At 41.6% G+C, this 27,071-nt stretch overlaps 2 protein-coding genes across 2 annotated transcripts; one reads left to right on the top strand and one right to left on the bottom strand.

Annotated features, from left to right (window-relative positions):
- Nucleotides 1-2,194: 2,194 nt before the first annotated feature.
- Nucleotides 2,195-7,446, top strand: LOC109469023 (kelch-like protein 26). Its single transcript, XM_019767413.1, has 9 exons — nt 2,195-2,385; nt 2,735-3,452; nt 3,793-3,986; nt 4,461-4,590; nt 4,821-4,908; nt 5,177-5,323; nt 5,628-5,748; nt 6,095-6,308; nt 6,516-7,446. The coding sequence occupies exons 1-9, from the start codon at nt 2,225-2,227 to the stop codon at nt 6,639-6,641; spliced, it is 1,899 nt and encodes a 632-aa protein (XP_019622972.1). The 5' UTR covers nt 2,195-2,224; the 3' UTR covers nt 6,642-7,446.
- A 1,636-nt stretch (nt 7,447-9,082) lies between these two features.
- LOC109468696 (sia-alpha-2,3-Gal-beta-1,4-GlcNAc-R:alpha 2,8-sialyltransferase-like) lies at nt 9,083-24,730 on the bottom strand. The gene is made up of 6 exons (XM_019767012.1): nt 24,388-24,730; nt 13,469-13,588; nt 10,824-10,971; nt 9,876-10,291; nt 9,538-9,701; nt 9,083-9,302 (listed from the first exon to the last, which is right to left on the bottom strand). Exons 1-6 carry the CDS (start codon nt 24,552-24,554, stop codon nt 9,184-9,186), a joined length of 1,134 nt encoding a protein of 377 aa, XP_019622571.1. The 5' UTR covers nt 24,555-24,730; the 3' UTR covers nt 9,083-9,183.
- Between the last annotated feature and the right edge of the window lie 2,341 nt (nt 24,731-27,071).

The following is a 27,071-nucleotide window of genomic DNA, read 5'->3' on the forward strand; positions in this document are numbered from 1 at the left end:
GCGTTTCTCTTCGATCCCTAAACCTTGTCATAACGTGCTAAAACATCATTCCTCGCGCAGTGTATACAAGAGAGAAGACTGTATCGCGTGGTTCTAGAGGTTTTTCGTGAAACTTCAGGAGACTGGTCCGTCTTTGGGGGGTCGGTGCGCAGCTTCTGACAGTCAACATCAAACGGATATCGACCTCTGTCTTACATGTGTCCAGTTTGTACACACGTCTGCTACAACTCCAACAGAAATGACGTGACCACTCAAGAAGCAACGGTAGGTACCAATGGATCAATGCTACCAGTGACTCACTAGTTTAGATGTCGATCTATGTGTTGGGAAACAGAGGATGGGGCTGACGACGTGACACGTAGATGCTCCTATATTTGGACGGTGACCATGTTACTGTGGTATGGCAGCATGGCTTGCCGATGTAGACAACTGGTAGTAACATAATGTAAACCATGTTTGAAAACCGCGACAATCTTTTCTTCATTTCTTAAGTAAGCCAATGCCATGTAATGACTTTAAGGTTTTAAGATGCGCGGATATGTTGTGATTGCACTATCTATATGAAGAAAATGATCTGAAGCTAAAGTTATGAAATTGGTTGATTATATATTATCATTTGACTTTAAAATGTTACGCGGCATGCAGTTTCAAGGAGAAAATACACGAGAAAGAAACAAGATGGCAATCACTAGCTAGTTCACCACGTATTGTCGCAAAAAATAGCCGTATCGTGTTTTCTTTAATGATTTCTTGATGATCATGAGGTTAGTAATTCAATTACTGTTACAGTATACATCTTTTAATTTATTATCCAGTGTCTTCACGCACTCCAGCTGTTGGAAAATAAAACTATCAATGTAGCTACATGACAACATATACTAAAATCTTATACTAAAGGATGCTAAATACTAATCTCCAAGTAGATGTCTGGCGGCAAAAGCGTTACAGTTACGACTGGCCAACTAGAGAGAGTCCTCAGTGGCTAATGGACACTCCTCTGGCCAATGGATATTGTCTTGCCACCGTAGGATCTGTTTACAAGTAGATTATTTAAATACATTTTATTGCGCAATGACCTAAATACCTAACCTAATAACTGCACACGTGTATAGGAAACAGGCGAAAAATTATTTGCACACTTGTATAGATAAAAGTCAAAAACAATCGCACACTAGCATAGGTAACAGGTAAAAATTTGATTGTACACTTCTATAGATAGGTAGAAGGAAAAAAATTAATTGCACACTTGTATGGGTAAGAGGCAAAAATTAACTGCACACTTGTATAGGTAACAGGCAAAAAATTATTTGCACACTTGCATAGGTAACAGACAAAAAATCAATTGCGCACCTGTATAGGTAACAGGCAAAAATCTTATTGTACACTTCTATGAGTAGCAGGCAAAAATTTGATTGTACACTTAATCTATAGATGTATTGTATGGGGGTAAGAGGCAAAAAAATAATTGTACACTTGTATAGATAACATACAAGAAATTAATTGCACATTTGCATAGGTAACAGAAAAGAACTTGTAAAAAAAATAAAGGAAACATGCAAAAAACTAATTGCACACTTGTATCTATGTACTAGTAACAGGCAAAACTTTCTCCGAGCCCTGCCCTACAGTGAGCCTATAGCTATATCGGTTTGTTGCGATGCTTGCTGTATATTTGGTTACAGCTACAAATAGATTTTCCCTGCTCTCTATGGCCACATGGGTTACCGAGGTCAATAGAATATGCCTGGTATGTTCCCATCATAAGTAATGCACCATATGTTTGTTAAATAAACAAATATATACATTACAACAAGATACTACCTAAAACCCAAATGTATACGATGGACAATCATGAGCTTTTGCCAACTGGTACTATTTCAGTGCATGCACGGTCTTGGTTATTTTGCGCTGGTCAGCATTATCAATTTGCAACAAAACACTTTCAGGGCTCGAAATACTTTTTATGCATATTTGCACTGCATGGTGTAGACAGCATTCAAAATTACCTGCACCGGACAAGTTTTACCTGTATTACTGTCTCCTTCCAGTTTATAAAAGATTAAAATCTTCGATTTCTTGCTATTTATTTAAATTTGTACAAAGAAACCAATTAATGCCCACTACATGGAAATGTTTAATGTTGAACTTCACAATTACATTTTGATTGACATCGTTCTCATATCCTTCAGTTGTGTCCGTTTCTGTGATTGGCTGTGCGTTTGGCATGGCAACGTACGACGATTTGGAGGGCCCTTCGCCCGTCCAGAGGACGACCAAAACGAGGCTGCAGCAGATGGTGTACTCGTCATTCTCCGACTTCCGCAAAGAAAATTTACTGTACGACACAAAACTTGTCGTCGGGGAAGAAGAATTCCGTGCGCACAAGTAAGATTAATTGCTTATGTTATTACAGTTTTTTATTACTCCGTGAAGGAGGTCGTGACCTCCGGACGGAGTATTGTGGGCAGTTGATTTTTCGTGCTCGCAGGTAAAACACACGGTTCCCTTTGTTTAATCGGCATGTAATTTTATATGCCGTCAGCGGGCATGCCCGTGTTGATGGGGGGGGGGGGTTCTTCATGCAGATAAGAGGATGTTTCGTCCACATGTTTAAGGTATGGGGCCGTTTTTGAAACATGTTCGCAGCAAAAACGCTTTGCTCTGTACGTAGTATTTCTGTGTAATTGGGCATGTGGTGTGCCATTATGATAGATGTTTTGTTAATTTTTGACAGAGTTCTCCTAGCAGCTTGCAGCAAGTACTTCTTCAGCCATTTCAAGAACTCCGGAAATGACGTCAACTCCGTTTCCGTCGTGGACTTGACCAAATTCCGGGAGATCACTCCGGAGGGAATCCGGGTCGCCCTGGACTTCATGTACGAGGGGAAACTTCCGGAACCGGGCGACGACAACCTGCAGAAAAAATTCCGGGCTACGAAAGAATTTCTCCGGATTCCACTCTATACGGACTACTGCGACGTGGTCAGCGAAGACGTTCTACGGGATCTGAGAGAATTTGTCCAATATTCCCTCCAGAGTTTCCGTTCGCAAAAGGTTTTCTTCGACATCACGATAAAGACCAAGGGGAAAAAGTTCCGCGCTCACAGAACTCTCCTAGCGGCTTGTAGTCGGTATTTTAGGTCAATGTTTACATTGAACTTCAAGGAGGGAAAAGAACATGAGATAAATTTAGCAGACGTACCGGCACAGGTGTCTATTCGGGCTCTGAAAGACTTGATTGAGCTGATTTACACGGGAGAGATCGACATAAATGTGGACAACTTTGAGGAGCTTTTGACGGCGTCGTTCTTCTTGCAAATGGAGTTTCCACAGGATCTGTGCGCCAAGTTCATCGCGGCTAACATTGACCTTGAAAATTGTGCAGATGTCCTGAGGTTAGCTGAAGGTTACGGGATGGAGGAGGTCATAAAAGCAGCATATTACTTCATGCAGGTAGGTTGACCTAATCAAGAAATTGTGATACTATTGGCTGATAGTTTTATGTTGCATAAGTAGAAGGACGTACTTGCCAACATTTCGGTAGTCCTGATGCTACCATAAAATACTGAACAGTTCTGCTCCAAAGCGTTAGATGGCGCAGCTGTACAGTGTGAAGTTTCAGTCACTGGAAACGTTGACCGTTAAATCTCTTTGATTGCGCAACAGAGAAGAGTATTACCCAGTTATTTCTGAAACTATGCATGTATAAACTACTCAGTACTATTTGAAAAATGCATCACACTTAGCCACTGGTAGGTGGCGCTTTATCTTACCCTATACACTAATGACCTAGGAAAACTACGACGAGCTGTCCCAAACTGACCACTACAAGCGGCTGCCGGATGACCTGGCCGGGCTCCTGGGCTTCCTGCCCCGTAAACAACTGGCCGGCATCGCCTACAGACAGTCCAACTACCAGTCAGCCTTAGGGTCACCCGACGTCGTCTTGTATGAGGACAAGAAATGGAAGTACTACTTAGACTCCAGGTGGGCTGTTATACACAATGCTAAGGCCACAGCAAGTAATTTTTATGGATGACATCAACGCGCGCATTAATTTTCGCCTGATTTTGAAAAACAAAAAGAAATTTTGTTGATCTCTGACGTCTACATCTACAGACGGACCATAAAATTTATTTGCTATATACGTATGCTATGCTTTATGTATATCGATGATTTACGTATAAATTGTGTATATCTTCTATCTAGATGCGTGGCACCAATTTTGATTACGTATTGTTTTGTACAGTAAACATGCGCTGCGTTTAATTTTCTACCTAGTTTTTTTATTGCAAAATATACATTATAATATTATCTATAATTTGCAGGAGTTACCAGCTTGTGCATGTAGCGAATGTTTAAGTTTTGTTCATTGTTATGAAATATGCTGAAGGCTTCCCATTCCTTGCCATTACTAACTTAGCAGTTGGCTCTTGTAATTTTCCCCAGTATATTCCCCAGGTTTACCTCTCTGCCTAAAGAGATCGCCGACACCGCCACGTTTGAAGTAGCCGTGCTGGATAACATCATTTACGTCATCGGGGGGTTCCGCTTCCAGGACAAGAGACGGGATTTTCTCCCGACCAATGAGGTTCGACTTGGGTTTTATCCGAACTTCGATTAACCAATCCTGACGGGTTATTGTAATTAGCTGTTTAACCAATGAGAGAATGGCAATTAGCTGTTCGACCAATGAGGTTCGCTACGCTCACTTGGTGGCTTATTTGGTGGTTATCACACCTGACAAGGGATTATCTCATCATATACACCTCGGGGTGGGCATTAACCCTTTATTAACGTTGTATGGTCTTCCTTCCCAAGGTTCATTGCTACGACTGTGTGTTCCGAGCGTGGAACGAGTGCAGCCCGATGATAAACGAGAGGGACCTGTTTCGCACGGTCGTCGTCGGTAAGTGTCGGAAATTTTCGGCGTACCGAATTGACAGACAGAATGACAGGAGGTCAAAAGATCAGACACAGGAAATGGGGTGAATGTGAAGGTCTCAGAATCTGTCCGGGAGTCAGGAATCAGTGGTCGACATGGGGGGAATTCAGGAAGCCGGGGATCGCATAGTTCCCAGAAATATGAAATCTCCGATTTCTTGGTAACAGATTGAGTTTTCAGTAAACAAATAACAAATGTTGTGTTTTGACTGTTGACTGTTGTGTTTTGACAGGCGGTGAAATCTACGCCATAGGTGGGAGGGGGGCAATAAATAACTACCAGTCCACGGTGGAGCGGTTCAACCCACTGACCTTCACGTGGAAACTGACGGAGCCCCTCCCTCTGGGCGCCAGCGACCACGCCGCCGCAGAATGCTTCGGTACGTACGTCCACTCTATGCAACACTATAGAAATGGTCGTGGTCTCATTCGGGAGATCACGAATATGCAAATGAGTATATGCAAAAATTAGACTCAAATAGAAATGGAGATGGCACCGCAATATAAACGCGCCTGGACATACATATATAACGTATATAGCATGGTCTGTCATTTTATGACCCTTTAATGTTTACGTCTCGGGGGTCATCGCCTTTGACATACACAGTCTTAATTGTGAACTTTCAAATGTCAAAAACAAATGGACAGCGGGTCAATCTCATACCTTTCTGTCCTCCGTTGTAGGTCATATCTTTGTGTCCGGCGACTCGTCCTGTTGGGTGGACGGGATGCCCCGAACACTGTTCTACCATCCCGACACCAGGCAGTGGGACAAGCTGGACGACTTTCCCATCGTGCCTTGCAGGTAAAACCTCAGTCCGCCATCTTGTTTTCTTCTGTGACCTTGATCCAATCAGAACTTCTATTTCTCTTCAAATTTAAGGGTTATTACCAAAGGTCTGCTGCTAATATATATCTATCATAATTATTTACTGAATTTCAAATTTTGCGAAACTTTTGGACGTTCAAAACTCCTCAAACTGATGATACAAAAAAAAACAATCCAATCTTAATAAGGCTGTGCGATAAAGATTAGAGTTCTGACACTTACACCGGTAATATTTTGCTAATTGTGGTCAAACAAATACAATAGACTTAAATCATGTTAATATAATAATGACTAAATATAGAAAACACACTTTTGTGCGCAGGCGTAGTGGGATGGTGGGCCTCGGTGACAAGCTCTACATCATCGGGCTGGAGACCGTGGCCTGTTATGACGTCAGGACCGGGCAGTGCTCCTCATTGGCCAACCTGCCGTCCCCCCAGACGTCATCCTTCTACTTCACCAGCGACTGTATCCTCCGCAACGACATCGTCTGCGCGACCAATAAGGGCGACTGTTACAGCTACGACACGGAGAAGGTCAGTTGTTATCTCTTCGTTTATTGGTCGTTTTTTATTTCAATTTTGTCAAACTATGTCATATTACTAAAAGGGAATACGTTAGTTATAACGTTACTTGCTTTTGGCTTCTTTGCATGAATAGATACTGTTATAAACTATTTCATTGCTGACAATATGTTGTTTTTGTTTATGTTTATTTTTGCCAATAAACAATAAACCACCAAGGACGCGTGGCGGGAGATGGAGAGTTTTCCCGAGATGCAAATCTGCACGCGGGGGGTGATGGTCTTCACGTTCTGGATGGAGACAGACGAGGACTACTTCACAGCGGCACAGCTGGCGGAGGCATAGAGCGCGGGGTTCTCCTGCAAGACAACCGGCACGGTCGGGATTCGTCGTACGTCCTTTGTACGATGGTCGTGCGTCGTTTGTACAATGGTCGTCCGTCGTTTGTACGATGGTCGTACGTCGTTTGATGGTCGAACGTCGTTTGTACGATGGTCGTACGTCGTTTGTACGATGGTCGTCCGTCGTTTGTACGATGGTCGTCCGTCGTTTGTGCGATGGTCGTACGTCAAACTTAACAACCGTTAACACGACAGCTGAATGTTGCACAACATATGTACGAGTTAGCACGACTATCCCAAGAATGTAGTGCGGCGATCGTAAGACGTTGGTGGCCGAGGCCTTAAGTGTAAACCAGATGTGCCCAGATGGAATGATAAAAGGAAATTTACTTTTCAGAATATGCACCTAAGTGTAATAAGATCTACAAAAAGGTAGAACGTTTGTTTGCAATAGTTAGTGATGTTTGTTGTAAAATTTCAGTAGCTCAATAAAATAGATAGATAAATTGAAGAATCAATGTGTACAGGAATGATTTTATGGAATTAACTTAAAGCGATTCACTGGTTCATTTTAAGGTATAATGCCGTATACACTGTTGTTTGTATGTATATACAAAGGATGCAAAGAAACATGTATACAGTGATTTAGATCTGGCAAGTAGATAGAATCTGTAGAAAAATAAAGTCACAGAATTTTGAAAAAGGCATGCTGTTTTTCATTGTGTGTTTATCAACAAGATCACAATGCTTTGCATGCTGGGGTGTAATATTCAAGCATCTCCTCCATGCGCTCATGACTATATTGCACTTTTAACCCACCCACTTTACAACATTTTGAAATCAAAATTGAATCTACTGATAGAAAAAAAATGGACAAAACCAAAACAATTGTCCGTTGTAAATACACAATTCATTTCTAATTTCATTCCTCTGGTCTACAGAAATATTGGCAACTAATGATCAGTTATGATCATTACCAAAACATGAAGCATCATAATAATCTTACCAATAATCATACTCTACACACAAAATATTGGCACGAATAAAAATCCTCATCATTCTTAATTTTCATAATTATCACATTGTCAAGAAAGTTATCAAATGATATGTTTAAGCCCTTGTCATACATAGTGGGCTTCTTCAGACCCTTTCCAGACCATGGTTGGGAGTTAGTCGTAAGCAAGGTCATCTGTAGTCGGGAGTTAGTCGGCGAGGTTGCCTACTAGTCTTCAAAAGTCGTATGCACCAGTTGGCTATAGATTTGGAAAAGTTAAAGTCCAAGAAGCCACGATTAGCTTCGATGCAAGTGTGAAAGAGTCGTGGCAAAGTCGTGGGAAGGTTCCGAATGTGTAAGACTGAACTACAATAAAGTTGCACATAAATGGCATATAGTATACAACACACGATAAGAGAACTCTTAATAATTGATTTCTACTTATCTCTGAAAGGCATAATCTTTACAATAGCTTTTTTAAAGGCTTGTTTGGTAAATGGCTATCATACGCAGATTTCTCACAAATTATCAGCTGTTAACGTATATCTTTATAAGGCAAATCGTTCAATATCATAAACGATAACATTTACAGTATCCATATTTGTTATATACATATGATACATTTACATATATGTCACAGTCGAAAATCTGCACTGTGTTCATCTACAAATAAGATCTTATAAGGTGTTTGGAACTGACGTCACAGCCACCCTGCATGCTGGTTGGTTAGTTAGCTGATTGGTTGGTTGGTCATAGTCACGTGACAGTTAACACCTTATAAGGACCTAACTGGTCTTGATTGTGTCTTAAAACGACACATTTTTTTAGCTTTTCTTAGCAGCATTTCTTTAACATATATATGATATCAAATCACAGTGTCTGATCGACACAGCCGTATCTGTGTCAGTATATGTACTAAAATCACATACACTCAACATTACTTGTAATGATAAAATATAACACGAATAAACAAAGACTATAAAACACCATTCCATATCTGGAAATTTTGTAAAAATGTCTTTTGGCATCTCTCAAGAGGCACGAAGAAAAATTATTTTTCAAAAACGTAGAGATGTGGTGAAACCGTGTGTGACCATAGCTCGCTTCGCCACGCAGTGGCCACAAGGAATATTTTTTACAGCGCAAGCTTGTCCCAAGTACAATTTACACCTCAATTTAATTTTCTACAAAATGTGAACCATACACTAGATGATCATTTTTATAAAATGGCAGAAAAAAACTCGCAATCTTTAGAAAATAATGTGGAAATAGATCATAAATGATGTCTCATCATCATCATCATTATCTTTTCCTTCCTTTTCCTTATATGACATGGTCTTTCCTTTTGTATACTGTTTTCGAGACCTCTCCAGTGTCACTGACGAAAAGTAGTGGCATTATTTGGCCATTTTCTACTTCCCAGCCGCCTCTGCAGCCTGGTAGAGGCTAGAAACACACCTGCTTCACAGGCACGTGGCATAGGCTGAATTTACCACACATCTACATCGACTGACCAATCAGGTCATGAAAACCTATCTACGTCACGATGACGTCATGAGGAACATGGCGTGACTGTGAGCTTGAGGACGCCATGTTTGTGCAGCTGTTGGAGGAGGTTGAACTCTTCAGGCAGCTGGTGGGCCTGCTTCCACTTCATCGTGAACGTCGTCCCTGAGACAACAACAAAAAAATAGAGAAACTCACTCAACCGTGACGGGGGTCGACGTCGTCTACCAGATACATTTGACCCAGTGGTGACGTCACACTTCAAAGAAGCCACACGTGACAAGCCTCACTGGGTCAGTCTACTGAGGAATACCAGAGTGACTGGTCGAAAGCTCCAGGTGAGAGAACTTTATTGTGTTGGATCTAAAGTTTTAACGGTGCAAAACAAAGAAATAGTCACCTTTTTTGTCGTAGTAGTGATATGACAGCGGCGTGTGGTCCGGTGCCACAGAGTAGGGCCAGAACCCGTACAGACGGACCTCTTCACAGAACATGGTGGCCAGGGTATACACTATCATCCCCGTACTCAGTCTTTTGGGTGACAAGCCTTTGGTTTTCCAGAAGCTGCAGAGAATAGAAAACACATAGATATCTCATAGAGTAATACACCATTTGTAGCTCAACATTTTACACGAAATGAAAGAAAAAATATCGATGCGTACTCGCTGAAGTAATTTTCATGACGTTCCCCGGCCAGGCCATTTTACACAGAATGAAAGAAAAAATGTCGGTACGTACTCGCTGAAGTGTTTCATGACGTTCCCCGGCCAGGCCAGGTTCAGTTTGGGGTTGAACTGTCTCTCGTGCTCCAGGAAAAAGTCGGTCAAAGTTCTGGTCACCATGTTGGACCCGTGGAAAGAAAAGGCGGGAATCCAGAGCACGGCTCCCTTCAGTCTCCTCAGCTCGCCCAGAAACCTCGCCCGGTCGTAGATAGTCTGGAGGTTGTTGAAGTATTTCTCCAAGACGCTTGGGTTGAAGGTGGTGAAGTTCGTCTTGGAGCCGACGTGCGATTTGTACTTGTCGATCGGCGCGAAGTTGCAGCGGAACACGAAGTCGGCTCGGTCGATCTCGTTCCCACAGTAGCTGTTGCTAAGGATACCGCCGCTGCCCACCACTGCGCAGGCGTTGTAGTGTTTGTTCTGAAATGGCGATTCCTGTGAAGAAACAGACATGTTTAGAAACTGGCAGAAGCTTCCTGTCGTTTCGTGTATTTCTATGCACTGCTTAAGCTACTTGAAAAAGTATCATGCTTCACCTTTAATCATTATCGGAGGATAATTGCTTACATGTTTAGAGTTAAAACTTTAGATCCAACACAAAAAGTTCTCTCAACTAGAGATCTGGCATGGTAGACGATGTCACTTAACCGCGACGGGGGCCGACATCGTCTACCAGATACAATTGACCCAGTGTTGACGTCACACTTCAAAGAAGCCACGTGACAAGCCTCACTGGGTCAGTCTACTGAGGAAGATCAGAGTGTCTGGTCGAAAGCACTAGAGAACTTTTTGTGTAGGATCTAAAGTTTTAACTCAAACATGTAACTACCAACAGTAACACAGATTAACTTTCATGACAATTGCTTACATTAGCTCTTCCCTGTATGGGCTCACTACGAGGATCTACGATCGCGATGCAGTTTCTACAATTTCCTACAGATGGCGCTAGTAAACGGTCCTTACTTACCTCCGGTATGAGAGAGTAGAGACTGGCGCTGATGGGGAAGACGTACTTCTGCTCCGAGTAGTCAAAGTGCATGACCTGACCCACTCTGACCTCTGACCTCACTAGTGAGATGTTCCGTTCGGCGTCCACGAATTGTTCGATATCGGCTCTGGATAACAATAGATCGAATATCGATAAATCGTTATTAATCAAATATCACATAAGAGAATTTTCCAAAATTCAAGAAAAAGGGAAATATTGCATTAATGAAAAAGAAATCCTTACAGTCAATGAACTTTAATATCAACACAGTACATTATGAGTGGGAAAGTGTTTCTATTTATACAATAACAAAGATGAATTTTTGTTTTATTTCCGCAGCGTTCAGAATGTCTCAACATCAACAGAATTATTCCGATGCCTTCCTGTCCTAGACCCCAGGATTCGTAATGCATCCTGGGGATGGGAAACTCGTGAATAAGCTGGCTTACTGTTCCACTACGCACGCTTTGCATTGTGGGTAGTATGCCAAACGTTGGAGGTCCCTTCGACATAAATTACAACACCATATATGGACATGGTTTTAAGGATGGTCCAGAACAGAACTGCTTAGACAGAAGCCTTCACCTTTCTCCTACGCCCACTGTCACATGTAGGTGGTACTCAGGTACTTCAGAACAACTAATGACATCTCTAAATTTGAGCTGCGTATTCACTATAGCCTCGGGTATATCCATCCTGGCTCCAGTCTGCTTTGATAATCGCTTCCCTGCCTGCACCAATCATTATTTCAACGTTAGATCCTCTATACATAGACTATTCGAAAGAAAAGCGATCTGAGGAATAGAGACACCGGTCACCAGCTTCGGGCAATTCTCCTGCAGTCTCTTAGTGTCACTGACGAACTTACCGGTAGTGGATGCTATATCAAACGTCTGACCGTTTCCAAAATCATATCCAGTTGCTTGAGTAACTACTTTTTGGCGTATGGCTTCGGGTATCTGTCATACTAGTATTCTGTTCGCTTCTATGATCGCTTCCCTGTCCGAACCCAAACTTCATCTAAAGGTTAGATTCTCAATCGAATTGGCGTGGAAGTGATATGAATTCTGAGCAGTAAATCAGAGCTAGTATTTTTTTTCAAACTTTATTAATATTCACAATGTTACATTAAAAAGAGGTACATAGTTGACATACATGTACAGCCGTGTGGGATGATACATAACAATCAAGGACAGTTTTTTTTAAAGGTAACGTTATCCGGGGATTGTCTATATATAATGATATCACATAAAATGTTCCCATTGTTCATTGTGTTCTACTTCTATAATTTGATTTAGTCTGTGTTTGAAAATTGAGAGTTTTGGTTTGCAATTTGTTATGAAGCATGTGTATATACAATATTTAGCGGTAAGGAGACAGTGTGCAAGTGCACTAACATGGCGAGGGTTGTCAATTATACCGTAAATAATCATCTTCTCGTCTGCGATTAGGTCTTCTTTGGTACATCGTTTCCACCAGTAACAGAACTCTTCAGAGTTAGTATGCCAAAAAGCAGTTACTCAAGCAACCGGATATGATTTGGGAAACGGTCAATCCAATCAGTCACTGACGAAAGCTAGTGGATACTAGCTGAAACGTCTGACCGTTTCCAAAATCATATCCAGTTGCTTGAGTAACTGCATTTCGGCGTATCGTATTACCTGGATGTCTAACCCTCATCGACAGAGCTAGTATAGGATATACCAGGCTACTATCGGCCTTCCTTTCAAGTCAGAATGTTATTACATACGCGGCCCTGGAGATAATCAGTTTACTCGTACCAGGCAGAGACTGCACTAATCCAGTCTAGAGAGCACACACGAAGTAACCTCCACACCTTTCCCTGCTGTACCTTATATAGCCGTGAAGAATTCTAACTGACTGGTTTCAACATATGAATAGAAGAGCGCAGTCACGAAGCATGCTAAGGAGACGAATGGGAGCCCATCGACGTAACACGCTGCCACTAGCATGGCAGCCATTTTTGGCATTTAGTAGCGCCAGCTTTATAAAACTGTATTACGTTTCGATTAAAAGACTTCCTTTTTAAGGTATGGGTGTTTGAATGTATAAAATGAATGGGCAATGATAATGATTGCAAGAGAAGAGTTAATGTCCAAATTTTGGAGCTGATATTCAGGTGGCAAATGGATACTTCCCTTACAATTTAATAGTCTTGCAGTCACCAAAAGATCTGTTCGGAAATGATGTAAACTGTATGTTATGTTATGTGTATGTTACATATTTTGTCTACCCCTTACCTCTTCCCTCATGACCCCAACAAAGATTGACATTTTCATGAATAAAGAGTTAAAAATAGAAAGGTAACATTTGCAAAGCAAATGTATAATGTTTACCTTAATTCGCATAGGTCTGCTCTGTTAATTCTTACTCAAATACATTCATAATGGTCAGACAGGAGTCTAAATCCCTCCTGCTATAAACTTGCAACATGTAACCCAACACCAGTTACCATGGTGACAGACGTCTGGTTCCAGGTCATAGACCTTTTTGGTTTGTAGAAGAAGAAGAAGAGGAAACAGAGCAAAAACCATATATTTTCCTTCGGTAAATATAATTACCTTCTGACATGAATGTGCAAGTAAAGTTTGATGATCACAAACCTGTGCATGTTGAGGGCTGTCTGGTTGACTGTCCAGTCCAGGTCAGTCGGCACGGTGGGAACACTGATAGTGCTCACAGGGGGGAGGGGAGGGTCCATGAACCCAAGCGCAAACTGCGACCTGCAGGTCAAAACAAAAGACAGCAAATTGAGTTATTGATATGCTGCACACATACAATCAACAAATGCATAAAAAGCCCACTGCAGTACCGTTGCAAAACGCCAGGTGGACAATTTTCTATCTTGACCTTTCTTTTTACAATAGCTACTTATACCAAATATATTAAAAAGATCCATCCACAAGTTATGCTGTTGACATACATACAGACCACACCACACCCACTCACCATGGCCAAACCAAAACCATACCCTTCTGACGAAGGCAATTACGTACCAACTGTTCCAATTCAAATCAAATTTCGCTTGTGCAGCTAATGATGCCCATAGTGTATGTAGTATATTTAGATGTAAACTAACCACTGATACACTCATCTTTTGAATCTATCAAATTCTTCAGACACTGCAAACTACTAGAATTGCCTGGTCTAAAACGGGGTATTGTGATCAGACTGTAGGGCAGGTATAAAATGTAATTACTTGTGGCTTCGTGACAGGAGAACAAAGGGTCTGCATGCAGTTTCCGTGATGCGTGGCGAGCTCCTTTTATTCGCCGTTAATTGAAGCCGGCCCGCATTAATTCACGTTGTCGTGGTTTCTTTAATTACATACGTACGTAGTAAGTTTGTTATCCAGAATTCACTTTAGAATTCATCGCTAAGCGTTATTGACAAATTAAGGTCAGACACAGGAAATGGGGCGAGCTTCAAAGTCACAAAAATCCCAAATACTTTCAGGACGTCTGAAATCTCCAATTTCTTGTTACCCTAAATGTACCGATAAGTGTTGCCAGAACCCCCAAACAGACCCTAAATGTACCTATAAGTGTTGCCAGAACCCCCATACAGACCCTCAGAAGATAATACGGTTCTTCAGTTGCAAACTTCAATGGAGTTTCACTCTTTGAATTCGGAACACGTCGTGACAACTCACTTCAGTATAGTACCTTCCTCAAAGGAGACTAAGAGCCTGGACACTAAAAGGAACCTAGTTGTACAAAGAAGTGTTTGAGGTTCTCGGAACTAACGATGGGAATACCAGGAAATGGCTACTAGGGTTCTTTGCACCTGCGATAATCTTGATTTTTTTTTGTTTACCTTTCATACCCGCTATAGTGGTGGGTGTAATTCCTGATTTTTTCACTGTACTGTTGTTTTCACTGTTTTCACTGTCTTTTCTGTATCGTGAACTTATCATTACAGTTGTGAACTTATCATTACAGTTAACAAATGATTCTTGGACTCTATTTTTCCTGCACCTGAATCTATAGTGAATATATAGTTCCGTGAACATGTCCAATTTTCTCAGACCGTGAAATTTTGCTACCGTGAACATAAAGGGAATTACAGTAACTATCTACATACGATATATTTAAATGTAATGACTAAAAAAATATTGAGTGCTGTAACTTCTATATCTATTTGAAGGACGTGCTAAGTGTGCTTACTACTTTTGATGTAAGATTTTTATAAGTTGTTTATTGCAAATTCCTGCCCGAGTGCTAATTGCATACAGACATTGACAAGAAAATGTGGTGATACATGTATAAGACTATTTGCTAACAGGAACTTCTACGTGTACGATATACTTATCGAACCTACTATCTCTACTTAAATCTAACAACGTTAATATACATACAGGAACCCTTTATAAGATGTCATAAGATTTTAAAATTGTTATCATTATGTATTGAAAGCATCCTCTAAGTCTGCGTAAAAGAGGCTTGATCCTAGAGATCTGTCCTTCAGGAGTCCTCAAGGTCGTGTTTAAGTCCCGTGTTGGGGGGAAATGGGGCATCTCGGCTCAATCGGAAGCAATTTGCAGATAGGCAGGCTGTGTTGTGATTGAAATGTGTGAGCAGTGATTACAGTCCTACCGGGAGACCCGCTAATGTCAATCAGAAGTCACTAAGAAAGTCTCTGCATGATTGTCAATCCTGTCGCCTGCTCAGGAGAGGGTCGTTCTAGGGAGTCATTGTAGGCTTATTGGATGGACAATTTGGGGAAGGGAGGGGGGGCTTGGAGGGAAAGGGAACCTCAGTGTGGGTGTATGAAACCGTCGCTAAGGCGGGGGCGTTAGGCAAAGCGGGTAGCCTCCACCAGGCCTTCCTACGGGAATACGGATCGAAGCGTTCGGCAAAAAAGGAGAGTAAAACTGGCCAGGCGAGACAGTCCGCGGAAGCTTGATGCTTTCCCTCAAACCCCAAGGCCGCCAAACTCCCCTGGCAAATATTCTCCCTTCATATAACCAGCATAGTTAGTCTGATAGAGACTAATATATAGCGGAGACAAATAATGAACTCATGGGGTCTCCCTTCGTTTGTAATCCAGCACCGGAACAATCGGCAGTAGCGAAGGTAGCTTCATGGCTTTCTGTGATCGTCAGAAATGATACCAGATCTCAGGTTTTCTATTGTGAACGTTATTCAGCACCAAGGACAGGGTATATTAGTCCATACTACATACAGGACTGATCAATAGAAATCATTCAGCAAAAGTGTATCTCTCTCATTCTCTAGTCTTTTTCTCATTGGTTCCAACAGGGATAGTGTGAGTGCTTTTTCAGCACCAAGGACGTCAGAACCTATTGTCAGTATAGGCTATTACACTACATACAGGACTGATCAATAGACGTTATTCAGTACAAGTGTCTCTCTCTTTTTTCTAGTTCTCCTATTGATACAATGGTGTTCGTGTGGACGTAAATTCAGCACCAAGGACAGGGAATATTCTGCACTACATACTAGAGTGATCAATGTAGGTTATTTAGTACAACTCTCTTTTTAGTACAACTCTCTCTCTCTCTTTCTCTCTCTCTCTGTCTGTCTGTCTCTCTCTCTGTCTCTCTCCCTCTCTCTTTCTATCTCTCTAGATGATCTGGATATGTCCTGGCTTCCTTTTGACTGAATCTTAAATGTCAAATTAGAAACGTTTTGAGTGAATCAACGGTGGCAGAATGTCACATAATGTTGAACCGCACATTGGTATTTCGAAAAGTCTGGGTTCAGTCAGTGTATATGTAACACGAACTACCCAGGATTTTATACACCTGTCACACATAGCCGAATATGGCCTCTAGAACTCTGAGTAAGAGGAAATCTGTCTGATACTGACAGTTACTACCACCTCTTAGCACATTTTCGTCATCCTTTCGTACTTGAAGTGTTTGAGACGGATTGTGTGGCGTCTCTTTTTTTTTTGGGGGGGGGGGTACCGCAAGAACCAGTCTACAATACAAAGAAACAAACAACATTTTTCCATCAGTGATATCACATTTTTGCCTCACATATATCAGTATGCTATGGGATAGGGTTGCTTCAACGTATTACATAAAGACCAAGCAGTACATCTTAATTCCTGCTTTCATGCCTGATGTCTACGATACAAAACAAGCAACAGTTTACTGTCAGTGACATCACATTTTGCCTCACAGATATCAGTATGCTAAGGGATCCGGACAGAATTGCTTCAACATACTACACTACGACCTAGCAGTATTTTTTTTTCTTTTTTTTTTTTCAACCTTTATTTAACCTTGAAATGTACAGTACATGTTGGTATCAGTACAACTCTTCGGCCTAAGCCGTTTTTCAAGAGGTCAAGGGGAGGTAGTATACATCTTAATTCCTGCTTTCATGCCTGATGTCTACGATACAAAACAAGCAACAGTTTTCCGTCAGTGACATCGCATTTTTGCCTCACAGATATCAGTATGCTATGGGATAGGGGATTTCTTGAACATACTACACTAAGACCTAGAAGTACATCCTAGTTTCTGCTCTTATGCCTGATCTGTATCTGTATCTGTATAGCCGGTATAACCGCCCTTCGGCGTAACACACACGCGGTGCGGCGGCAGCTAGCTATATCACACCGAACAACTTGTTGCACTCGATCTTTGTACATTTAATTGCAGGAGTTGTTTAAAGCTTTCTAGTGATGATGCCCCTACTGTGCTTGGTGACAACGAGTTTCACTCTACGATAGTTCTTGAGAAAATACGAGTTTTTGAACACCTCAATTCTTGGTTGATAACTCTGATGTACTTGAAGGCATTACTGTTTCTTGTTCTTTTCTGGGCTGGTATCAGATGCTTAATGATTATACGTCCACCAGTTTATTAGTCATTTTGTACATCATGCACAGTCTGGACATTCTTCAGTGACATCGCATTTTTGCCTCACAGATATCAGAATGCTATGTGATAGGAATGCTTCATTATACTACACTAAGACCTAGCATCTTAGTTTCTGCTCTTATGCCTGATGACAGTTCTTCAAGCGCGGTGCCAACACAAGGTACCAGAATAGATCTTATGTTTGGCTGAGCCATCCATTTACGGGCAATGTTATGTCGCGTCTCGTCACTGTAATTATGCTCCTGGTAGTTGTTGAGCTCTGAGTTAAAATCTAGCAGCGCCGTTAGACTTAAAAGGAAACAGCTTCGTCTGCTAACAAGACAACTGGCTCTGATTCAAAATCAGTAATACCGCATGCCAGGCGGAAAAAGAAATAACTACGTCTTCTAATAACGTAGACTATTGGCTCTGATTCAAACTGCTGTCAGATAATGTGTTAATCAACGAAGTGTGTAACACGACCGATATGAAATACAGTACCTGAATACCTATGGCGTTGGTTTCTATTTCAGATGCTTCACGCGTAATTTCGTGTTTTGAAGATGCTCTACCTACTTTGTCACTATCTCAAAACCGGTAGAAAACGTTTGGCATGCACTGGATAGGCCAACAGGTACGTAGATAGTAGTCTTTACTAGGCTTCAGAAGCGGCTGGAAAGAGTAGAACTAGAAATTAGATAGACAGATAGACAAATAATATGGCAGGGGAGTACAGTTTGCTGCTCTGTCCTACTGGGCGGCTACCAGGCTGGAACATAAAGCTTTAAATGTGTATGTAGAAGTCGACACGCACACATATCAGAGAATTGTAAACCTCCAGTCTTTTACAATCACATAAACATAACGAAGTATGCAGCGAAACATTTTATGATAAGACCCTTCAAGGCCTCTATACGAGCTGATTCATATTCCTGAGAGTTGTCGATATCGTGGATTGGTCAGGCCTCATCAATTTTAACACCGGGAGTCGTGCGTGTAATCCCGAATCTCTCATTAAGCGTGACCGTCATTGGCCGGGGAGCTGCAGCAAGCCCCCTGACTGTCAATCATTGCCATTTATAGATACACACATGCAGCGGGGCGGCTGGAAAAAGTAGGAATTGGCCAAAACATGCCAGGGTAGTTTTCATAGCCGCAAACTGTACTTCTTCAGCGGCCTATCTCATTTGGCATGCTGTGGCCTCAAGGTAGCCTCTACCAGGCTTCAGAGGCGGCTGGAAACAGTAGAAATTGTTCAAATGGACAGAAGATGCCAGGGTAGTTTTCATAGCCGCAAACTGTACTTCTTCAGCAGGCCATCTCCTTTGACATGCTGTGGCCTCAAGGTAGCCTCTAACAGGCTTCAGAGACGGCTGGGAAGAGTTGGAAATCATCCAAATAGACAGAAGATGCCAGGGTAGTTTTCATACCGGCAAACTATATACTTCTTCAGCGGGCCAACTCGTTTGGCATGCTGTGGCCTCAAGGTAGCCTCTACCAGGCTTCAGAGGCGGCTGGAAAGAGTAGAAATTGGTCAAATAGACAGAACATACCTGGGGAGTTTTCATAGCTGCAAACTGCACTTCTTCAGGGGGCCAACTCCTCTGGCATGTTGCAATATTGTCTATGTGCCAATTTCTAATAGACTATTCCAGCCGCCTCTGAAGCCTGGTAGCGGCTACAGTGAGGTACCAAACATTCTCAAAAGCGTAGTATGCCTTTTGGATTGTCTGTAACAATTTTGAACTGTTACTGCTACACTTGTAACTGCTGCTCACTTGCACCAAGGGCAATATACAGCTTGCACTGACCAACATGGGCGTACTAGGGAAGACATTTTGTTCTGCTTCCTAATGAGAAGTAACGACGGCTGGGTGCTTTGAGGTCTCCTGTCAGCTTCATTTGTAAAGCTATGCTTTTGCTGGTGCAGACACAGCTGTTATCTGTGACAGACGTGGTTATACACAGCAATCAAGCAGCAACTAAAACTGTGTCTTTCACCGTTGGGGAATACGTCAGTTCAAGGAATGGATCGTTCTGACAATCAATACTGTCTAGTGGAGACACAGACATAACTATTCATAGCGAGTCGGGAAATGTCGGCAATGTTCCTTACGTTAACGCTGATTGGTTTATTTGAATTGATTACGGTTGGCAGAACGTAATACGGCTGCGCGAAATTCGTACTGTATTGTGCATAATCACGTCGTCGGCAGAACGTACTGCGCCTGCACGAATCCGCGATTTTTCTAGCCTCCATAGCATGCCAAAAACTGGGGGGTTGGGGTCTTTGGGAGCTTTTATGTGCTATTTTCTGATTGCATATAGACAACATAGCCGGCCTGGTTGAATCACCCCCCGTTTTTTGACTGGGCTAATCAGAAAACAGCCGAAGACCACCAAACCCCCAGTTCTATAAGCGGAGGCTACGATTTTTCGAGGTTTTCGTTGGATTTTTGGTCAACGTTGCATCAAAATTTTGCCTGTTGCAGACGATATCTTTCCCCGACACAACCTTTGGAAACTGCAGACGGGATGTTAACCTTATATGCGCCAATACGACCTTACATGAGACGTTCTGCCGAAGTACTATGCACAATACATTACGGGTTTGGCGCAGGTGCAGTATGTATGTTCTACCAACGTACTTCTTTAGAATATGTCTAGTCGAGACTATCCCACGAGCTCTACTGGCTTAGCTCACTCGGAAACCAACCCGTCATGCTAATACCTCACACACAGCCGTTAACAGTCCACTGGACTCTAGAAAATAAACGCTCAGACATTGACGAAGCACCTGATTCTGCAAAAGGCTTGGGGAGACCTAAAGAAAAGCCTGAACCGTGTTTTCTTCGACTTGATATGCACAGACACTCATGTGTTCTGTCGTACGTGTGCAAACGGTGTGTAAGTTACAGTACGTGCTCTAATTGTACACGTCTTGTGCATTTTACCTAGGTTGTGAAACATTTTATGTTGCATGGGTGCATTAAAAGGCGTGCCGATGCATAAAAAGCAGTAGTATTAGGTTTGCTGACAAACTGCCCATTTCCTACTGTTATTATTACTTATCTCTAACAGACACCCTGTGCCGCTAAAATGTGTAGGAATTTTCGGAATATGATTTTATGAGACACACACACGTGTACATGAGCCCGCCTCAGCCTTGACCTCACGGCTCAGGCAAGTCAATCGAGGTAACGTCACGTTCATGTACATCATAGACGTGATACGGGTACAGATGTGATAGTGGCCCGTCTGCAAATCGTACCGCACCTGCTACACAATACGTTATGTGTTTGTTGTGCGATAAAATCCTAAAGAAAGCATTTCGGACTTTCTGGAGGATGGACAGTAATTTAGTAAAGTTAAACACATGTTTATGTTTACCGAAGGAAAGCATATTGTTTTTGCTACGTTTCCTCTTCTTCTTCTTCTTCTGTTCCAAACACTAACCTCTGACCTGGTCAATGACCTGAATTGTTGACGTCTGTCACCATGACAACTCATGCATAATGTTGCAATTTTATAGTAGGAGGGATTTAGACTCCTGCCTGACCATATATATGAATGTATTTGAGTAAGAATGAACAGAGCAGACCATATGCGAAGATAAACATTATGCATTGGCTTTGCAAATGTTACCTTTCTACATTTATTAATTTGATGTTAAAAGCATATTGTTGACTTTGGCCAAGGCCCCAAAGGCTCAACCCTACGATTGCCACAATAAAAAGTCGCGGCAATTTCTGTGAGAGGATACAGCAGTGATGATTGGTGGATTTAAATCCCCCAACCCATTTGATTGGCTGAAATCAGACAGCAATGATTATTGGTTTTTAATCCTCCCGTGTGATTGGCTGCGAGGAAGGGAATCTGAAGAGTTGAGGAAAGTGAAGAAGACTCGAGTAACGCTTTTTGCGGTCGGTTTTTGGTGCTGAGAAATTTATTTTACTTTTAAGTTAGTATTTCGTTGCAACAACATATGCAGCCACCACAGGACATGTACACCATTACTTAGCGTAATTGGTTTGACACAGATACGCACAGAGGAGTGATATTAAAGCGTTTTTGTACATTGCAATTATCCTAAAAAGGGAAGAAAACCATGCAAGTAGGATTCTGGTGGCAGCGTTCTAATGTAATGAAGAAATCACAACCACGCTCACAATTTTCTAGGCCAGTCGGTAATACAATTTAAACCGAACCCAACTCTGCCGCCCACTCAACAAATTGGGTCACAAATCCCCTATTCGCTTTGTCTCGTTAGATAGGACAAACCGGAGGCGTATATATCTAGGGTAGTCATGACGGCATAATTTTCTAGAACTATCGGCATTACCATAACCTGTTCTTCAGGCAGATATAAGTAGCCGGCTCGATCATTCTCGGTGTTAAACGTCTGTTGTTTGCTTTGAAACACCTTTTAGTCTTTTTATTGAAAACACATTGTTTTCGCTCTGTTTCTTCTTCTTCCTCTTCTTCTTCTCCAAAACCAAAAATGTCAGTGACCTGAACCAGACTGTCTATCACCATGGTAACTAGTGTTGGGTTTCATCATGTTGTAATTTTATAGCAAGAGGGATTTAGACTTCTGTCTAATCATATACATGTATATGAGTGTGTTTGAGTAAGAATTAACAGAGCAGACCATATGCGAAGGTAAACATTATGCATTTGCTTTGCAAATGTTACCTTTCTAGTCTTGTATTGCACTTTTTATACCCAACTCTGCTAAGTGTGATTGCACGCTAGTTTGGTAGATAGTACTAGTCAGTACTAGTCATGATCGGTGTGTTAAGACGCTGATCAAAGATTGTATCGTGGCAACAGGTGCCTGGATAGAAACCATCGTAGAGACACAATATTGTATCCAGAAATCGTGCCTATCTAGTTCTATGTCTGAATGGGTTTAGGGTTATAGGATCAGGCACGGTTCTGGATAGTCTCCACGTATCCAAGAACGTAGATTTGCCCCAGTCGCGGTTCTGGATAGGCGTGGAGTCGTGGACTATCCAGAACGCTGCCTGAACATGGTTCTGGATAAAGCTAAGCATGGTTCTGGGTACAACGCACTTGCTGATTTGTGATGTGTAGCTTAACCTTCTCCCTGCTGCCTGTCATGTTAACAACCACTGTTACCAACACAAATCTGCTACCAAAAGGATATTCAGCATTTAGATTTAGAAAGTTAAACAAATTCAACCCAACTTCTGAAACAGTTCCAGGGATTTGATTTTGCGGTCCACAATGAAGAAGAGTTTTAATCTCATTAAAACAAGGCAAGCATACATCTGAAATGCCGCGTTCGAATTCGTATAAATACATGCACAGATGGTGGGTTTATGTATTGGTACGTTGTAAACCACGGGTGGCCAACCACGTACCTTCTGTAATGGATAAAAATCGATGTGTATATGACCTCCGGTTGAAGCTGTAGTGTTAGTGTTCTATATTAAGGGTGGAGTGAAGTGTTTGTAAAGCCTAGACGGCAGGATTTTTCGTCTGGCCTTTTTAAAGGTTATTCTTTCTTTCTTCTTTCTTTCTTCATTCTTTATTTCAGGCATAAAAATATGTCTATATGAACAGATATTGCGGAAGAATCTGTTGCGGAAATATTACTTCAGATTTGAGAACAGATTGGATAATGTTGGATAATTTTGAGTGCTGCTTTGCGATTGTAAAAACTGTGTATTTGTATTTACTATGTACAAAATTGTAAAAAAAGTCAGTGTTATTCAGCTTGGTTGACTTGTAAACTGGCTGCAAGGCTAATTTTATTAATAAAAATTGAAACTTAATTGTAGAACAGTTTTTGGGCCGGCTGTCAAATATCTAAATATTGTACACATTCAGCATATTAAAATCAGATAAAGGGAGCTCAAAATTTATTTCGTAGGCCAGATTAACATACAGGTAATTGATAGGCTTTTGAACGGACGGCTGGTAGAAACTCGTGATATTCGAAGTCATAAAATTAGAATGATACCCACTCAGCAAACAGTATATAATATAATAATCAATAAAAGTAGAGTAAAAAAACAACTGCTACATGCCTATGTTTACCGTGGTAATCTATACAACCTAAAAGGAAAATCCAGTCAATAATTATAAGCCTGTTGCGGGTCTACCTAATTAACCGTGGAACATTTATATTTTGTTCAGGAGACGTTTTGTCTAGCGTTTCACCAGTAAGGCCCAGTGCCATCTGGCGTGCAGCTAACTATTGTAATATGAGTGCTTTGGAGACTGACAAAAGGGTTTCAGGGCAGTTCAACTGAATTGTAAAAGTCAATTTCCCGGTCAATCTTTTTAAATGTAGTCAGTTCAACCATATCCCATAGCTATTTACATATATCTTTGTGCATGAAAAAAATGCAATGTCACCAATACAAAACGGTTGACCGGTCCTAGCCATTTATTGCTGGTACAAAAAAGCATTGGCATCATTTAAGTATTAATAAATGGCAGTAAATGTCAATATCAGACAGATTTCCTCATCCAGAATATATCTGCATTGCCTCCTAGAAATTACACTGAATGCCGTAAATTTTTGTTTCGTTTATTTACATCTCCATTAGTGAATACATCCACTAATCTTCCTGGGGCCCATTTAAAACAGTTTAATACAAAATATACAAACGGAATGTAATGAAATAATTGATACGGTATGTAACAAGTACGTACCTGAGCCCGGCTTGTATCATGAACATTCTCGGGCTGCGGGCGCCCGTGTATCCGGAGCGCACCCCGCGAAACTTCTCCTTGGCCACGTTGATGTGTGCCACCAGCTTGTACACAAACAGCACGGACCCGCTCAGGATCAGGAAGAACACGAAACGGAGCTTCATCATCCTTCAAATTCTACCCGTGCTGCTAGTAATTCCAATTCATCACCATCTCCAATCGGGCAGCCATCTTAGAATTCTGAAAGAATTCTCTCTCTCTCCCGCCTGGAAAATTAGCTCCTTCAGAAGGGAGGTTCTGTGATGCCGAGTCGGTTACATGCTGGCTTACGTACGGTTGTGTTTCCCTCAGAAATATCGGCTTTTGCCGACTGTCGTCTGCACCGGCGCAGATATACCTGCGATTACGTCACGTCCGTTGCCAGGGGCAACCGCAGACGATATTTGCCTCACTGTTCAACGGTTCCTCCCCCTCCGGCCGTGCGAAATGCCTAACCCGTTGGAATACCAGTGAAACGCCTCACTAGAAGAACTCACTGTTCAGACCTATTATCCACGTAGAGTGCATGATAATGAAAGACTTGGTATTCCCTACTTTACCTGGGCGTGTGTGTTGTGACCTTAAATATTATGATCATAAATCGAGCAGCTCTTAAGCGTGCCTTCTAACTAATCAGAGCTCATCCGTAATTATAATGGCACTTCGACGTTGGTATTCAGTACTGCGTCGTATGCACATCGAAAATTTGTAATTATTGTGTGTGTGTTCTGGCTAATATTGCTCTAGATTTGTTGCATGTGTGTTTTGCCTTTAAAAAGCGTTGATGACATAAGAAGGTGATATGTTGGTATTCAGTATTGCACGTATACTCATCGTAAATTTACAAATATGTGATTATTGTGTGTGTTTTCTGGCTAATGTTACTAGATTGGTTATAGGTGTGTTTTGCCTTTAGAAAGGTAAAATATCCCTGTGTTGATGACATAATAGGGTGGTATGTTCGTGTTCAGTACTGCATCGTATACACATCGTAAATTTACAAAATATGTAATCATTGTGTGTGTTTTCTGGCTAATATTTCTAGATTAGTTATAGGTGTGTTTTGCCTTTAGAAAGGTAAAATATCCCTGTGCTGATACCATAAGAAGATGGTATGTTCGTATTCAGTACTGCGTCGTATACACATTGTAAATTTGCAAAATATGTTATCATTGTGTGTGTTTTCTGGCTAATATTGCTACTAGTTGCATGTGTGTTTTGCCTTTAGAAGAGTGAAATATCCCTGTGTTGATAACATAAGAAGGCGGGTCACTCTTGACATCAGTAAACCCATTCAGATTGCATTAGGCTAAGCCTGGAGAAACCAGCGCAAATCCCTGACTAGAGTTTAAACAACCGCGGCATCTCAAGTGCCTGCTGTAATGTGCTATACATATGCATGTGTCATGGACAGCATAATTAGGCCACAGCAAGGAAATTTTATGGTTGACATCCTCCACAGACACCAAATCTAATGCGATAGGGTGAAAAAAAACAAGGTGGGCCAAAAAAACAAGATTTCTACATTTGCAAATTTTGACATCATAAACCTTGTTAAACAAGAAATGATACCTACATTGTGCTAACTTTACTGCCAACTATTGCTACATCCATTTGTCACTGAAACAACTTTGAAAAATAAATTTTTTAAACATTTGTACAAGTGGTTTTGATTCAGTGGGAACTCAGTGCTTTGTTTTGTCTTCCCCCTTCATATCTATCTGCCATTTACGTTCCGGCATGGCAAGGCATGCGATTATGCCCATTTTTGGCATGTTGACCACTGTCAGAGGGCAACAAAATTTCTTGTGTTTTTTTTTTCCAAAATCAGGCGAAAATTAATGCGCGCGCTGATGTCATCCATAAAAATTATTTGCTGTGGCCTTAGTCCATACGTCTATGATATGGTGATGCATGAAGACACCTACGTGTTCCGTTGTCTTGTCTCATATACCACATGCGTTGGCTTATTATTAGTTTTGCCACGGTAGATGTTTTTTTCCACACATATCTCAAAAAGTTACATAACACACAGCTATACTCTTACATAAGCCCAGGCTACTTGAGTGAATTTTATAAATAGCGGGAAGATTTGATAGTCACTTTACCCTAGATTATCTTTGATGGTTGTTAAATCTGTATTCACATGTTGGGAGGGGATTGCGCTCTACATACTGTACTGACACTAGCTTGTGCAGGTGCCGGATAACCCCATTGATAAGGTCCTGTATGTAGGGTAAAAATTCTGTACTGACATTGAGAGAATGCCGGTGCAATAGCTCAATTGGTAGAGTGCTCGTTTTGTAACCGGGAGGTCGTGAGTTCAAACCCCGGCCGGGTTATACCAAATGGTACACACTTCTTTCTCTGCTTAGCACTCAGCACATATGAGAAAGAGTGTGGGAAGGTCAAACACACAGCACTACCAGCGGACTAGCCCCCTGCTGTAGTGCATTGCACAACTGTGTGTCGCCCAAGGGCTACGAAATGGAGATGGGCACCACCCTACGCTCGGGCAAGAGCACGGGAGACCTTCTTCTTCTTCTTCATTGAGAGAACAACGGAGGTAGTTAATAGTCTGAATTGACGACAGCTTCTGTCCTTGTAGCTGTTAAACATTCCCAGTAATGCCGGTGTGCCAGTGG

This window comes from Branchiostoma belcheri, unplaced genomic scaffold, assembly GCF_001625305.1.
Source record: "Branchiostoma belcheri isolate BF01 breed outbred unplaced genomic scaffold, Haploidv18h27 scaffold2, whole genome shotgun sequence".
NCBI classification, from domain to species: domain Eukaryota; kingdom Metazoa; phylum Chordata; class Leptocardii; order Amphioxiformes; family Branchiostomatidae; genus Branchiostoma; species Branchiostoma belcheri.